A 16,621-nucleotide genomic window follows, 5' to 3' on the forward strand; every position below is an offset into this window, starting at 1 on the left:
TTGCTTATTTGAGCTGTTCTTGCCATAATATGGACTTGGTCTTTTACCAAATAGGGCTATCTTCTGTATACTACCCCTACCTTGTCACAACACAACTGATTGGCTCAACTGCATTAAGGAAGGAAATTCCACAAATGAACTTTTAACAAATGCATTCCAGGTGACTATCTCATGAAGCCGGTTGACAGAATGCCAAGAGTGTGCAAAGCTGTGGCCACTTTGAAGAATCTCAAATATATTTTGATTTGTTTAACACTTTTGTTAATGGCATGATACCATATGTGATTTTTCAGTTTGTCTTCACTATCATTCTACAAAGTAGAATACGGTAAAAATAAACTCTGGAATGAGTAGGTGTCCAAACGTTTGACTGGTACTATATGCACAATGCAGGAACATGATACATAGTAGTACTACAATGTGGCATGGAGCAAAATCTAAAAGGACGTGTTGCAATGTAGTAGATTCTGTGATCAGTTGATTGTGTTAATCTATTTTTTACTTGCCAAAGACTACGACAGTGATACAATCGCTTCACAAAATATTTTGTGATGAGTTATACCATCCTATGAGGACATCCAACTTGCCAAGGCACGGTCAGTTATACGAGTATAATAGCCTAATAAATATTCTGAGGAAATGAGAATAAGTAGATGTATTATCTATTGACAATGTAATCATGAACATACATTTGGCTCGGAGCATTTTGGTGAAAATAAAAAGGAAACGGATATCAACGTTTTATTGTACAACAGTGCTAATACAATAGTTAGGAAAAGATCATTAATATGTGACCAATCATCATCACCAGTAAAACACTAATTTCATAAAACACTGATGTAGTTTGACAGTGTCACATCATTAAAAAAGATTACTCCAACATAATATTTAACAAAGAAGACAATGCGGGCACATGTATGGTGTATTCAGACCCATTTACTTTTTCCACATTGTTACAGCCTTAATCTAAAATGGATGAAAACAAAAATAAAATAAAAATCTACACAATACTCCACGACAAAGCCAAAACGGGTTTTGCATTTTTTGTGCAAATGTCTAAAAAATAAACATACCTTATTTACACAAGTATTCAGTCCCTTTGGTATCACACTCAAAATTGGGCTCAGGTGCATCCTGTTTCCATTGATCATCCTTGTTTCTACAACTTGACTGGAGTCCACCTGTGGTAAATTGATTTGGAAAGGCACACACCTGTCACCATGAAGGTACCACAGTTGACAGTGCATGTCAGAGCAAAAACCAAGCCATGACGTCGAAGGAATTGTCCGTAGAGCTCCTCAACAGGATTGAGTAAGGGCACAGATCTGGAGATGGGCACCAAAAAATTCTGCAGCATTGAAGGTCCTCGGGAACACAGTGGCCTCCATCATTCTTAAATGGAAGAAGTTTGGAACCACCAAGACTTCCTAGAAGGCAACTGCCCAGCCAAACGGAACAATGGGGGAGAAGGGCTTTGGTCAGGGAAGTGACCAATAACCCGATAGTTACTCTGACAGGGCTCCAGAGTTTCCCTGTGTAGATGGGAGAACCTTCCAGAAGGACAACCATCTCTGCATCATTCCACCAATCAGGTCTTTATGGTAGAATGGCCAGCCGGAAGTCACTCCTTAGTAAAAGGCACAACAGCCTGCTTGAGGTTAGCCAAAAAGGCACCTAAAGGACTCTCAGACCATGAGAAACAAGATGCTCTGGTCTGATGAAACCAAGATTGAACTCTTTGGCCTGAATGCCAAGCGTCACATCTGGAGGAAACCTGGCACCATCCCTAGGTCGAAGCATGGTGGTGGCAGCATCATGCTGTGGGGATGTTCTTCAGCGGCATGGACTGGGAGAATTCAGGATCGAGGGAAAGATGAACAGAGCAAAATATAGAGAGATCCTTGATGATAACCTGCTCCAGAGCCCTCAGGACATCAGACTGGGGCAAAGGTTCACCTTCCAACAGGATAACGACCCTAAGCACACAGCCAAGACAACGCAGGAATGGCTTCGGGACAAGTCTCTGGGTGCCCTTGAGTGGTCCAGCCAGAGCCCGGACTAGAAACCAATCAAACATCTCTGGAGAGACCTGAAAATAGTTTTGCAGTGACGCTCCCCATCCAACCTGACAGAGCTTGAGAGGATCTACAGAGAATGGGAGAAACTACCCAAATACAGGTGTGACAAGCTTGTAGCGTCATACCCAAGAAGAGTTGAGGTTGTAATCGCTGCAAAAGGTGCTTCAACAAAGTACTGAGTAAAAGGGTCTGAATACTTATTTAAAATGTGATAGTGTTTATTTTTTTATACATTTGCAAACATTTCTAAGAACCTGTTTTTGCTTTGTCATTATGGGGTATGGTGTGTAGATTGATGAGGAAAATATACATTTAAGAATAATATCAAAAAGTCAAGGGGTCTAAATACTTTCCAAATACAATGTATGACATAATGATGCTCATTTACTAAATGCGGTTGTTGTAACATTTGGATTTTCAACTCCTGATAAGAAACCCATCAAATTTGAGCACCTACTACATCAAGGATCAAGCAAGTAATTGTGCAATACCAGACATGTTGGTATGGAGTTGATGTTTAGATTTACTGTAAGATGTTGAGTTAAGATTAAAAACAAATTTATATTTTATCAAAAATAGCACCACTAACCATAACTCAGAAATTTCCCTTAAAATAAGACCAAATAAAAAGTGTAGATACTACACAAATGCTGCCTTAATTAGCAGCATGAAGGGAAAAGAAAGTCAACTGCCATATTTCATATAGAGACTAGCCCTTTCTGCTATGATACCGCCTGCATACTTTACAATGCAATAGAGGGCCAAAGGATCATTTATGATAGACAAATTCAGCAGCAAAAGCCTATTTTGGTCACAGTCTTGAAGTCCATGGACAATTTAAAAGCAACGCAGGTTTTGGTTCATCACCAACCTTTGTCCTTCACTTTGAAATCACATCTGAAAACAAAGAAATGTTGACCAGAAAAAGATAGACTCATGCTGTAAGTAGGGTAAGCACTTGCAGAAGACATTAATGAGTTGTTGGCACTGGAATGTGGGGTTCTTAAAAGGAGATTGAGTTTCAGGGTGGGGTTCTCAGTGGTGGGCTCTCTCGCTGACCACGTCCTGCAGCCGTTTGAGCAGCACATCCTCGCTCTCAGGACACACCCGTTTGGTGGGGGACTCGCCCAAGTAGTCGCCCTCCATGGAAAAGGCCCTTTTCCTGCTCACCCCGCCCTGGCGGATCATCCGGTTGATGTCAGTCAGTTCCTGCGGAAGGAGGGGGTAAAGCACAGGTGAGCTAACATTAACATACAGACAGGAAGTAAAGGAACCTTGGCCCCTGAGCCAAAAGGGGTCCCCTAAATCCTGAGTGGCGCAGCAGTCTAAGGCACTGCATCTCAGTGCAAGAGGTGTCACTACAGTCCCTGGTTCGAATCCAGGCTGTATCACATCCGGCTGTGATTGGGAGTACCATAGGGCAGCGAAAAATTGGCCCAGCCTCGTCCGGGTTTGGCAGTCAGTGTAAATAATAATTTGTTCTTTAACTGACTTGCCTAGTTAAATAAATGTTTAAAAAATCTGCCTCTCCTAGCGTACACCTGGCCATCAAATATATTTGAATTATTCCAGAGATAACACGCCAGTCCTGATCAACTAATCATCAAGTCCTTGACTACTTCAATCAGGTGTGCTAGTTCAGCAAAATTGTGAAACGCCTGGGGCTCCCCGAGGAGAGGTTTGACAAACATCAAGGTAAATGGACTGAAATATTGTCCATAAATTACCTAATTGGAAAGAAAGGACCACACCTCCCCACACATATGTGCAAAACATATTGCCTTAAACTATGGATAATGTTGATTCATGAGTTAATACATTGATTTATGTTAAAGCATGTGTATATGAACCATACAGACAACACAATTTGATGTAAAAAATGTGCATCTAAACTTCAGTACTGCCTCTTCAAAATACAAACACATACATGCATAAGGGTGGGGACATACTTTGGAGGGGCTGCCGTTGATCTTGTAGGTGTAGGCAGAGTTCGGGGTGAGACAGGAGCCGTTCTTGTGTGGGGACACGTAGATCGAGTGTCTCTGGGAGATGCGGCGGGGGGACAGGGGCTGGGCTCTCATCGAGGGGAACGGGGACAGAGGAGGGGCCTCCATCTGGAAGACAAGAGGGAACAAAACAACTAACTACAGACAACTAGCTTACAAATCTCAAACTTCTGACTAGATACTGACAGTGAACTGGTGTCAGGACAGAAGTATGCCCATGATTAAAGTTTAATTAGTATATACTGTCCAACGAAATGCTAACATGCAGGTTCCTTCGACAATGCAACAATAAGAAATAACATGAACAGAAAGTAAATGGCACAGTAGAATATAAGAAAGCACAATTTATAGTAAAATATTTACACAGGGTATCAGGGAAGGGGGATTAGAGGGCAATTGTTTAAATTGTGCAGAGTTAGCAATAGTAGAGAAGAGTCTGCTATCGGCAGTTGTGATTTGTGTGTAGCATGAATGAATGTGTGTGTGAATGCATGTGTGCCATGGTGTGGAGAGTCAGTGCAGGTGATCAGACCAGTTCAGATCGCTTGTAGATAGAAATGGTCTCCCGAGCCTGTTGGTATCAGACCTCATACCATACCCTGTTGTCCATGCTGGGGGCGGCGTATCGGAGGGCAAAGCCCTTAATCTTCAGCACATAGACAGAGTTGTAGAACTGGATGAGGTCGCCGCGCTCCTCGCCTTGGGCAAGAGCCTCCTCTCTGCTGCTCTGGTCGGCTTTCTCAGCAGCTGAAATTAAGGCTGGTGGATGCATTGTTCAGTAATGGATACTCATATCACCAAAGAGTCTGCCTACCGTTATGTTAGCAGTTGATGTTATTCTTCAATAACACAGACCCCAAAGCAAATCAGGGGGAGGAAAACAGGTTTACTCAAAGAGGACAAATCATGCTTGGAAGTAGGTAATAATTTCTTCCCTGTCCTCAGTGATTCTCTCCACAGAACAAAGGGACAGGATGTAGTGTTATAACCCAGGCCTAGCCTGTGGTTGACTAACTAGAATTCCTTGCAATAAAACTGGGCCAATGGCCAGATAACAAGTATCCTATTTCAGGTTCAATGTATAAACAATTTGGACCAATGAGAACTTGTCATGTAGCTATGAGTCCCAGACTGAAATTCCTCCCATGTCTCTGACCCATTGATATTACAGAAAAAAACACTATTTCCATGGACCTTTTCGTCCTCTGAGTTGCGTATTTATCTTCAAAATATGCTTACAGTATCAATATAATTTTTGATATATAATTTTAAAATAATATTATATTTTTTTCCATAATTTCTGTGCTAGAAACAAGCCATATGAAACCAACATTTTTAAACAGCTGGACATTCATTCAGGTTACATTCAGTGGGATTCATTTCCAGAGTCTTTCTCAGGGTCGAGGTATCTTTTAGTGGTCTGAAAATAACTCTGAACCACCTGGCTATACTCCAGTAGTGGACAGCTGCAGATAGAAAGGCTATTTGGGGGTGTGCTGTCTTACATGTTCCACCAGAGGGGTCCACTTCCATGTTCTCGTCTGAGGGCTGTTCTCTGGTGCTGCTGGGTCGGATGAGGACACTGCGGTAGACCTGTGGAGTGAGCATAAACAAGAGCCATAAGGAACACATCACTCAAATTATTTTTTGACTTCACGACAGGCACAAATTCTATATATGTAATATAATATTAGTGGTCTATATTAAAATCGGTTTTCTGACTATGCACACCTCCCTCTGCAGAAGTGTTTGAGAAGATCTTGAAATAAAGTACGGAGGAATTCAGAAAAACCTGGCATGTGGGATCACTTACATGACTGCTGGCTTGTGGTTGACTGCGGTAACATTTCATGATGTCCTGGAATGTGTGGCCTTCTTTCGTAATCTACAACATTCATATGTACACTATTAATAGGAAACCAAGCAACAATCACTCAGGTGAGAAAAAAAACTGTTGAATGTCTCTACGACAGCGGTAAAACGTGTTTGTGCCAGGGACCGGCAAGACATGTCCTTCTTCCTCTGGGTACAGCTTTCTTAAAATCCAAAAACAAAACAAAAATCTGTGGGTTCTACTACCCTAACACATAATTGTTACTATTTGATTATCTATTGAAGGACGGACACCTAGAGATCAGAAACAGATGTGTAAAAAAAATATGAAAATAGCTATCGAATATTGGGAGGATTTATATGCTGAATATGCAGTCAGAATAATATTCTACAGTGAAAATGAGTCAATTCTGCTGAAGGTAACATTGAGTCAATAAGATAATGTGATTAGGAGGCTTCTTTATGATATGGGCCATCCGGAGTATGGCATTTATTGCAGTAGGATGGACACATACATTGTTTTATTGAGTCAATTGTTAGATTACAGTTTTCCCTCATGGAAATGTGCCATAGATGCGCCCAATCGAACTCGACCAAAACAATGGAATTGCCATGGAAACACATGGGGGGGAAGGGCCATGGGTTAAGATCCAGTCTCCTCATTGCCCCCTGGCAAAATCTACCTACATTCACACTATTGTTTGTGCATTTCAAACTATTGAGGCAAAAAAATTGATATATTTCTCAAACCACAGTATAATGCTTTTTGTATGGATGCCAACCCCAACACGTGTTCATGCCATTGTTACCAATCAACTGCATTGCAGTTAAAAACAACAACTGACTACCACCACCGAATTCAGTATGCGAGCTATGCTAACCAGCTTATAAGAATGGGAGTTAACTTCCACATGTTATGATGTGAAAACAGACAAATATATCAAAATCGGACTTAAGTAACCACACGGAAGGCCTGTTACAATACAGAGATCCTGACGGAATTGACGAATATCCACGCCGTTAGATCAGATTTGTTAAATGTGCACCATTCCAATGACTCCTGTACTGCATCTATGTTTAAATATGAGATGAGGGCAAGCAGATCAACACAGGTAGGTCCCATTATTCACCATTTTGGGCAGTTTGTCCATTATAACAACTACATAAGCATGTGCACCCACAGAATTAAAATGCCATTCTAATGCCATGTCTGAGCCAGCCATGTCACAACTAATCAATACATTCCGTTTAAACATTCTGGTGACTAGGGAACATAAAACACCAGTTTTAACAAGACAATCTAGCAGATGGTCCACATAAGAAATAAAAACAAGAAAGTGCCATACTAAGTACTAGGTGCCCTGCATGACACAGAAATAATCAAGTCATTATCAACGTGTCAATCCCTCTGTTCAAGACCAACAGAACATCGCTCATCTCATTCAGTGAATCCAGAAACACAGCCACGTAGAAAGCCCTTTAGCAGTGGCTCTCAAGAGGCTTAATCAATGCATTCAACTGAAGATGGTAAAACAACAAAAATAAGCAAATCTTTCTCCACAGTGCTTTAGTACCTTAGAGATTATGTAGATGGCGCAAAGGAGGAGCTGGTCCAGGTGTCTGTCTTTCATCAGCTCCGGACACTGGACGATGGAGTGCTCAAAGCAAGTCCAGATCTTGCCCCGCAGCTCTGCCGAGATGTCCAGCCTAACGCACAGATCTCTCAGCCGCACACTGGCCAGGTGGTACACCTACAGAGAGCACGGGGGGAGAGAGTGAGCGCGAGCGAGGGGGAGCAAGAGCGAGAGAGCACGAGGGCGAGAGAGTAGGAAGGAAAGAGTGCGAAAGCGAGCACGAGAGGGGGAGAGAGAGGGGGGGGGGCGAGGGAAAGAGTGCGAAAGCGAGCACGAGAGTGGGTGGGCGAGAGAGAGAACAAGGGGGGCGAGAGAGAGAGAGAGAGCCGAAGGGGGGGGGGCGAGAGAGAGCGAGAGGGGGGCGGAGCGGGGGGGAGAGGGCGAGTGAGGGGGGGAGAGAGAGCGAGAGTAGGAAGGAAAGAGTGCGAAAGCGAGCACGAGAGGGGGCGAGAGAGAGAGGGGGAGGGAGCGAGGGAAAGAGTGCGAAAGCAAGCACGAGAGTGGGTGGGCGAGAGAGAGAACAGGGGGGGGCGAGAGAGAGCGAGGGGGGGAGAGAGAGCGAGCGAGGGGGCAAGAAAGACAGCGAAGGGGGCGAGAGAGAGCGAGAGAGAGCCGGGGGACGAGAGAGGGCGAGAGAGAGAGCCGGGGGCGAGTGAGGGCGAGTGAGGGGGAGGGCAAGGGGGCGGGAGAGGGAGGGGGAGAGAGAGAGAGAGCGAGGGGGGCGAGAGAGCGAGGGGGGGAGAGAGCGAGCGAGGGGGGGAGAGAGCGAGCGAGGGGGGAGAGAGCGAGCGAGAGGGGGGGCGAGAGAGAGCGAGAGCGAGGGGGGGAGCAGCGAGAGAGAGCGAGCGAGGGGGGGGCGAGAGAGCGAGCGAGAGGAGAGCGAGAGAGAGCGAGGGGGGAGAGAGAGCGAGAGAGAGCGAGGGGGGAGAGAGAGCGAGGGGGGAGAGAGCGAGAGAGAGCGAGGGGGGAGAGAGAGCGAGGGGGAGAGAGAGGGGGCTTAGAGAGAGAGAGCGAGGGGGAGAGAGCGAGAGAGAGCGAGGGGGGAGAGAGCGGGGGGGGAGAGAGCGGAGAGAGGGGGGGGAGAGAGAGAGCGAGCGGGGGGGGCGAGAGAGAGCGAGCGGGGTGGCGAGAGAGAGCGGGGGGGACGAGAGAGAGCGGGGGGGCGAGAGAGAGAGCGGGGGGCGAGAGAGAGGAGGGGGCGAGAGAGAGCGAGGGGGGGGCGAGAGAGAGAGCGGGGGGCGAGAGAGCGGGGGGGGAGAGAGAGAGAGCAGAGGTGACGAGGAGAGGGCGAGCGAGGTGACGAGAGAGAGAGAGCGAGGAGGGTGACGAGAGAGAGCGAGCGAGGGTGACGAGAGAGAGAGAGCGAGGGGCGAGAGAGAGTGAGCGGGAGGGGAGAGAGAGAGCGGCGGGAGAGAGAGAGCGAGCGAGGGGGAGGGTGACGAGAGAGAGAGAGCGAGGAGGGGACGAGAGAGAGGTGACGAGGGGCGAGAGAGAGAGAGAGCGAGCGAGGGGGGCAGAGGTGAGCGAGAGAGAGAGAGCGAGCGAGGGTGACGAGAGAGAGAGAGCGGGAGCGAGGGTGACGAGAGAGAGAGAGAGAGCGGGCGAGAGAGAGGTGAGCGAGAGAGAGAGAGCGGGGAGAGAGAGAGAGGGTGACGAGAGAGGGGGCGGAGAGGGGGAGAGAGAGAGCGGGCGAGGGGGGAGAGAGAGCGGGCAGGGAGGGGCGAGAGAGAGAGAGAGAGAGGAGGGGAGAGAGAGAGCGAGAGAGGGGGGGCGAGAGAGAGAGCGGGCGAGGGGGAGAGAGAGAGAGAGCGGGGGGGGAGAGAGAGAGAGAGAGAGAGAGCGAGGGGAGAGAGAGAGAGCGGGAGGGAGGGAGAGAGAGAGCGGGAGGGGGAGAGAGAGAGCGGGGAGAGGAGAGAGAGAGAGAGAGCGAGGGGGAGAGAGAGAGCGTGGAGCGGGGCAGAGAGAGAGAGAGGGGGACGAGAGAGAGAGAGAGTTGGGAGAGAGAGAGAGAGAGGGTGACGAGAGAGAGAGCGAGCGAGGGTGACGAGAGAGAGAGAGCGAGCGAGGGTGGGGGAGAGAGAGAGAGAGAGAGGGGGAGAGAGAGCGGGAGGAGAGAGAGAGAGCGGGGAGAGAGAGAGAGCGGGAGGGGGGAGAGAGAGAGAGAGCGGGGGGGGGGAGAGAGAGCGGGAGGGGGAGAGAGGGGGAGAGAGAGAGAGCGGGAGGGGGGAGAGAGAGAGCGAGCGAGGGGGGAGAGAGAGAGCGAGGGGGCGAGAGAGAGAGCGAGGGGGCGAGAGAGAGAGCGAGGAGGGGGGCGAGAGAGAGAGCGAGCGAGGGGGCGAGAGAGAGAGCGAGGAGGGGGCGAGAGAGAGCGAGCGGGGGGGCGAGAGAGAGAGAGCGAGCGAGAGGGGGCGGGAGGGGGGCGAGAGAGAGAGCGGGAGGGGGCGAGGAGGGAGCGAGAGGGGCGAGAGAGAGAGCGGGAGGGGGCGAGAGAGAGAGAGCGGGGGGGGCGAGAGAGAGAGCGAGGAGGGGGCGGAGAGAAGAGAGAGCGGGAGGGGCGAGAGAGAGAGAGCGGGAGCGAGAGGGGAGCGGGAGAGAGAGAGCGGGGAGAGAGAGAGAGAGGGAGGGGGCGAGAGAGAGAGAGCGGGAGCCAGCGAGAGGAGGGGGAGGGGCGAGAGAGAGAGCGGGAGGGGCGAGAGAGAGAGGGGGAGGGGGCGAGAGAGAGAGCCAGGAGGGGGCGAGAGAGAGAGAGGAGGGGAGAGAGAGAGAGCGAGGAGGGGGCGAGAGAGAGAGAGATGGGAGGGGGCGGGAGGGGGCGAGAGAGAGAGCGGGAGGGGGCGAGCGAGGGGGGAGGCGAGAGAGAGAGAGAGCGGGGGGGAGAGAGAGAGAGCGGGAGGGGGCGAGAGAGAGAGCGAGGGGGGAGAGAGAGAGAGAGAGAGCGAGGGGGGCGAGAGATAGAGAGAGCGAGAGGAGGGGGCGAGAGAGAGAGAGCGAGAGAGAGAGGGAGGGGGCGAGAGAGAGAGCGGGAGGGGGCGAGAGAGAGAGCGGGAGAGGGGCGAGAGAGAGAGCGGGAGGGGGCGAGAGAGAGAGCGGAGGGGGCGAGAGAGAGAGCGGGAGGGGGCGAGAGAGAGAGAGGGAGGGGGCGAGAGAGAGAGCGGGAGGGGGAGAGAGAGAGAGCGGAGGGGGAGAGAGAGAGAGAGAGGAGAGGAGAGAGAGAGCGGGAGGGGAGGGGGCGAGAGAGAGAGCGGGAGGGGCGAGAGAGAGAGAGAGAGAGCGGGAGGGGGCGAGAGAGAGAGAGAGAGAGAGAGAGCGGGAGGGGGAGAGAGAGAGAGAGAGAGAGAGAGAGCGGGAGAGAGAGAGCGGAGAGAGAGAGAGAGCGGAGGGGGCTTAGAGAGAGAGAGAGAGAGAGGAGAGAGAGAGAGAGCGGGGGGGAGAGAGAGAGAGAGCGAGGGAGGGGGAGAGAGAGAGAGGGAGGGGGCGAGAGAGAGAGAGAGCGGGAGGGGCGAGAGAGAGAGAGCGGAGAGAGAGAGAGAGGGGAGAGAGAGAGAGAGCGGGAGGGAGAGAGAGAGAGCGGGAGAGCGAGGAGGGGAGAGAGAGAGAGAGGGAGGGGGGAGAGAGAGAGAGAGAGCGGGAGGGGAGAGAGAGAGAGAGAGCGGGAGGGGGGAGAGAGAGAGGGGGAGAGAGAGAGAGGGGAGGGAGAGAGAGAGAGGGGAGAGAGAGAGCGGGGGGGCGAGAGAGAGAGCGGGGAGGGGGCGAGAGAGAGAGAGAGCGGGGGGGCGAGAGAGAGAGAGAGCGGGAGGGGGCGAGAGAGAGAGAGCGGGAGGGGAGCGGAGGGGGGCGAGAGAGAGAGAGAGAGAGCGAGGGGGAGAGAGAGAGAGAGAGAGAGAGAGAGCGGAGGGGGCGAGAGAGAGAGAGAGCGGGGGGGCGAGAGGGGGCGAGAGAGAGAGCGGGCGAGAGAGGAGAGAGCGGGGGAGAGAGAGAGAGAGCGGGAGGGGGAGAGAGGGGAGGGGAGAGAGAGAGAGCGGGAGGGGGCGAGAGAGAGAGCGGAGGGAGGGAGCGGGCGAGAGAGAGAGCGGGAGGGGGAGGGGAGAGAGAGAGCGGAGGGGGCGAGAGAGAGAGAGAGGGAGGGGGCGAGAGAGAGAGAGGGGCGGGAGGGGGAGAGAGAGAGAGCGGAGGAGGGCGGGAGAGAGAGAGAGAGCGAGAGAGGGAGGGGGGCGAGAGAGAGAGAGAGCGAGCGGGGGGGGCGAGAGAGAGAGAGAGAGGGGGGCTAGAGAGAGAGCGGGAGGGGGAGAGAGAGAGAGGGGGCGAGAGAGAGCGGGAGGGGGCGAGAGAGAGAGCGAGAGGGGGAGAGAGAGAGAGAGAGAGGGGGAGAGAGAGCGGGAGGGAGATAGAGAGAGCGAGAGAGAGAGCGAGAGGGAGGGGGCGAGAGAGAGAGCGGGAGGGGGCGAGAGAGAGAGCGGGAGGGGGCGAGAGAGAGAGCGAGAGGGGGCGAGAGAGAGAGCGGGAGGGGGCGGGAGAGAGAGAGCGGGAGGGGGCGAGAGAGAGAGAGAGAGCGGGAGGGGAGCGGGAGGGGAGAGAGAGAGAGAGCGAGGCGGGGAGGGGGCGAGAGAGAGAGCGGGAGGGGGAGGGGGAGAGAGAGAGCGAGCGGGGAGGGGGCGAGAGAGAGAGAGGGGGCGAGAGAGAGAGCGGGAGGGGAGAGAGAGAGCGGGAGGGGGCGAGAGAGAGAGCGGGAGGGGGCGGAGAGAGAGAGCGGGAGGGGGCGAGAGAGAGAGAGAGAGGGGGGGAGGAGAGAGAGAGAGAGCGCGGGAGGGGGGAGAGAGAGAGAGAGCGAGCGGGGGGGCGAGAGAGAGAGCGAGAGAGGGGGGCGAGAGAGAGAGCGAGCGAGGGGGGCGAGAGAGAGAGCGGGAGAGAGAGAGCGAGCGAGGGGGCGAGAGAGAGAGGGAGGCGAGAGAGAGAGCGGGGGGGCGAGAGAGAGAGCGAGGGGGAGAGAGATAGAGAGAGAGAGAGAGAGCGGGAGGGGGCGAGAGAGAGAGAGAGGGGGGGGGCGAGAGAGAGAGCGGGAGGGGGCGAGAGAGAGAGCGGGAGGGGGCGAGAGAGAGAGCGGGGAGGGGCGGAGAGAGGGCGGGAGGGGAGAGAGAGAGCGGGAGGGGGCGAGAGAGAGAGCGGGAGGGGCGAGAGAGAGAGCGGGAGGGGGCGAGAGAGAGAGCGGGAGGGGGCGAGAGAGAGAGAGAGCGGGAGGGGGCGAGAGAGAGAGAGAGCGGGAGGGGGCGAGAGAGAGAGAGAGAGCGGGGAGGGGCGAGAGAGGAGAGAGCGGGAGGGGGCGAGGGAGAGAGAGAGCGCGGGAGGGGGGAGAGAGAGAGAGAGAGCGGGAGGGGGAGAGAGAGAGAGAGCGGGAGGGGGCGAGAGAGAGAGAGCGGGAGGGGAGAGAGAGAGAGAGAGAGAGCGGGAGGGGAGAGAGAGAGAGCGAGAGGGAGGGGGGAGAGAGAGAGCGGGGGGGCGGAGAGAGAGAGAGAGAGAGAGCGGGAGGGGGAGAGAGAGAGCGGGAGGGGGAGAGAGAGAGAGAGAGAGGGGCGAGGGAGGGGAGAGAGAGAGCGGGAGGGGGGGAGAGAGAGAGAGAGCGGGAGGAGGAGAGAGAGAGAGAGCGGGAGGGGAGAGAGAGAGCGGGAGGGGCGAGAGAGAGAGAGCGGGAGGGGGCGAGAGAAAGGGGCGAGAGAGAGAGAGAGCGGGAGGGGCGAGAGAGAGAGAGCGGGGGGGCGAGAGAGAGAGGGGGAGAGAGAGAGAGAGGGAGGGAGGGGGCGAGAGAGAGGGAGGGAGCGAGAGAGAGAGCGGGAGGGGGCGAGGAGGGGCGGGAGGGGGCGAGAGAGAGAGAGAGCGAGAGAGGAGCGGGGGGGCGAGAGAGAGAGAGAGAGAGCGGGAGGGGGCGAGAGAGAGAGAGAGAGCCGGGAGGGGGAGAGAGAGAGAGAGAGCGAGGAGGGGAGAGAGAGAGCGGGAGGGGCGAGAGAGAGGGGCGGGAGAGAGAGAGAGAGCGGGAGGGGCGAGAGAGAGAGAGAGCGGAGGGGGCGAGAGAGAGAGGGGAGGGCGAGAGAGAGAGAGAGGGGGCGAGAGAGAGAGAGAGAGAGGAGAGCGAGAGAGAGAGAGAGCGAGGGAGGGGACGAGAGAGAGAGAGAGCGGGAGGGGGCGAGAGAGAGAGAGAGCGGGAGGGGGGAGAGAGAGAGAGAGCGGGAGGGGGCTAGAGAGAGAGAGAGAGAGAGAGAGAGCGGGAGGGGAGCGGGAGAGAGAGAGAGAGCGAGGGAGGGGGCGAGAGAGAGAGAGAGGGGGCGAGAGAGAGAGGGGGGGCGGGAGAGAGAGAGGGGGCGAGAGAGAGAGGGGGGGAGAGAGAGAGAGAGAGAGGGGCGAGAGAGAGAGGGGGCGAGAGAGAGAGCGGGAGGGGGCGAGAGAGAGAGCGGGAGGGGGCGAGAGAGAGAGCGGGAGAGAGAGAGAGCGGGAGAGAGAGAGAGCGGGAGGGGGCGAGAGAGAGCGGGAGGGGGAGAGAGAGCGGGAGAGAGAGAGAGCGGGAGGGGGAGAGAGAGAGAGAGAGAGGAGGGGCGAGAGAGAGAGCGGGAGGGGGCGAGAGAGAGAGAGCGGGAGGGGGCGAGAGAGAGAGAGAGAGAGAGAGAGCGGGGAGGGGGAGAGAGAGAGAGAGAGAGCGGGAGGGGGGAGAGAGAGAGCGGGAGGGGGAGAGAGAGAGAGAGCGGGAGGGGGAGAGAGAGAGCGGGAGGCGGGAGAGAGAGAGAGAGCGGGAGGGGGAGAGAGAGAGCGGGAGGGGGCGAGAGAGAGAGCGGGAGGGGGCGGAGAGAGAGAGAGGGAGGGGGCGAGAGAGAGAGAGCGGGAGGGGGCGAGAGAGAGAGCGAGAGAGGGGGCGAGAGAGAGAGCGAGAGGGGGGAGAGAGAGAGAGCGAGAGGGGAGCGGGAGAGAGAGAGCGAGAGAGGGGCGAGAGAGAGAGAGCGGGAGAGGGGGCGAGAGAGAGAGCGAGAGGGGGAGAGAGAGAGAGAGCGAGAGGGGGAGAGAGAGAGAGCGAGAGGGGGCGAGAGAGAGAGCGGAGGGGGGAGAGAGAGAGAGCGGGAGGGGAGGGGGCGAGAGAGAGAGAGCGGGAGGGGCGAGAGAGAGAGAGCGGGAGGGGGGGGGAGAGAGAGAGAGAGCGGGGGAGGGGGCGAGGGAGGAGAGAGAGAGAGAGAGCGGAGGGGGGAGAGAGAGAGAGCGGGAGGGGGCGAGAGAGAGAGAGAGCGGGGAGGGGAGAGGGAGGGGGAGGGGGAGAGAGAGAGCGAGAGGGGGCGGGAGGCGGGAGGGGCGAGAGAGGGCGAGAGAGAGAGGGGGCGGGAGGGGGCGAGAGAGAGCGGGAGGGGGGAGAGAGAGAGAGCGGGAGGGGGCGAGAGAGAGAGCGGGAGGGGGCGAGAGAGAGCGGGAGGGGGCGAGAGAGAGAGCGGGAGGGGGAGGGGGCGGGAGGGGGCGGAGAGAGAGAGCGGGAGGGGGCGAGAGAGAGGGGGCGAGAGAGAGCGGGAGGGGGCGAGAGAGAGCGGGAGGGGGAGAGAGAGAGCGAGAGGGGGCGAGAGAGAGAGAGGAGGGGGCGAGAGAGAGCGGGAGGGGGCGAGAGAGAGAGCGGGAGGGGGCGAGAGAAAGAGCGGGAGGGGGCGAGAGAGAGCGAGAGAGAGAGGGCGAGAGAGAGCGGGAGGGGGCGAGAGAGAGCGGGAGGGGGCGAGAGAAGAGCGGGAGGGGGAGAGAGAGAGAGCGGGAGGGGGAGAGAGAGAGAGAGCGGGAGGGGGCGAGAGAGAGCGGGAGGGGCGGAGAGAGAGAGCGGGAGGGGGCGAGAGAGAGCGGGAGGGGGCGAGAGAGAGCGGGAGGGGGAGAGAGAGAGCGGGAGGGGGCGAGAGAGAGCGGGAGGGGGCGAGAGGGGCGGGAGAGAAAGAGCGGGAGGGGGCGAGAGAGAGCGGGAGGGGGAGAGAGAGAGCGGGAGGGGGGAGAGAGAGAGAGAGCGGAGGGGCGAGAGAGAGAGAGCGGGAGGGGGAGAGAGAGAGAGCGGGAGGGGGCGAGAGAGAGAGAGCGGGAGGGGGAGAGAGAGAGCGGGAGGGGGCGCGAGAGAGAGAGAGCGGGAGGGGGCGAGAGAGAGCGGGAGGGGGCGAGAGAGAGAGCGGGAGGGGGCGAGAGAGAGCGGGAGGGGGCGAGAGAGAGCGGGAGGGGGCGAGAGAGAGAGAGAGAGAGAGCGAGAGAGAGCGGGAGGGGGCGAGAGAGAGAGCGGGAGAGGGGCGGGAGAGAGAGAGAGCGGGGAGGGGGCGAGAGAGAGCGGGAGGGGGCGAGAGAGAGCGGGAGGGGGCGAGAGAGAGCGGGAGGGGGAGAGAGAGAGAGCGGGAGGGGGCGAGAGAGAGCGGGAGGGGGCGAGAGAGAGAGAGCGGAGGGGGCGAGAGAGAGCGGGAGGGGGCGAGAGAGAGCGGGAGGGGCGAGAGAGAGAGAGCGGGAGGGGGCGGGAGAGAGAGAGAGCGGGAGGGGCGAGAGAGAGAGAGCGGGAGGGGGAGAGAGAGAGAGAGCGGGAGGGGCGAGAGAGAGAGAGCGGGAGGGGGCGAGAAAGACAGCGAAGGGGGGCGAGAGAGAGAGAGCGGGAGGGGGCGAGAGAGAGAGAGCGGGAGGGGGGAGAGAGAGAGAGCGGGAGGGGGCGAGAGAGAGAGAGCGGGAGGGGGGAGGGGGCGGGAGAGAGAGAGAGAGCGGGAGGGGGCGAGAGAGAGAGAGAGGGGAGCGAGAGGGGGGAGGGGGCGAGAGAGAGGGAGGGGAGAGAGAGCGGGAGAGAGAGAGAGCGGGAGGGGGCGAGAGAGAGAGAGCGGGAGGGGGCGAGAGAGAGAGAGCGGGAGGGGGCGAGAGAGAGAGAGCGGGAGGGGGCGAGAGAGAGAGAGCGGGAGGGGGCGAGAGAGAGAGAGGGGGAGGGGGGGAGGAGAGAGAGAGCGGGAGGGGCGAGAGAGAGAGAGGGGGCGGAGCGGAGGGGGCGAGAGAGAGCGGGAGAGAGAGAGAGAGGGAGGGGGCGAGAGAGAGAGAGCGGGGAGGGGGCGAG

The 16,621-nt window shown here is 56.4% G+C and overlaps 1 protein-coding gene across 2 annotated transcripts in view; it reads right to left on the reverse strand.

The window, feature by feature from the left end:
• Nucleotides 1–728: 728 nt before the first annotated feature.
• Nucleotides 729–16,621, reverse strand: part of rbl1 (retinoblastoma-like 1 (p107)) — a 58,520-nt gene continuing 42,627 nt past the window's right edge. The window contains exons 17-22 of one of the 2 annotated variants that reach the window (XM_065001676.1): nt 7,492–7,668; nt 5,898–5,969; nt 5,590–5,677; nt 4,683–4,831; nt 4,028–4,192; nt 729–3,287 (exon numbers count right to left, since the gene is read on the reverse strand). In XM_065001676.1, the coding sequence (XP_064857748.1) occupies nt 3,114–3,287; nt 4,028–4,192; nt 4,683–4,831; nt 5,590–5,677; nt 5,898–5,969; nt 7,492–7,668 (825 nt within the window). In that variant the 3' untranslated portion in view covers nt 729–3,113. Of the gene's footprint in view, nt 3,288–4,027; nt 4,193–4,682; nt 4,844–5,589; nt 5,678–5,897; nt 5,970–7,491; nt 7,669–16,621 lie in introns of both variants that reach the window. The other variant, XM_065001675.1, reaches the window with a different exon arrangement.

The sequence above is a fragment of the Oncorhynchus nerka genome, linkage group LG15 (genome assembly GCF_034236695.1).
Source record: "Oncorhynchus nerka isolate Pitt River linkage group LG15, Oner_Uvic_2.0, whole genome shotgun sequence".
NCBI classification, from domain to species: Eukaryota; Metazoa; Chordata; class Actinopteri; order Salmoniformes; family Salmonidae; genus Oncorhynchus; species Oncorhynchus nerka.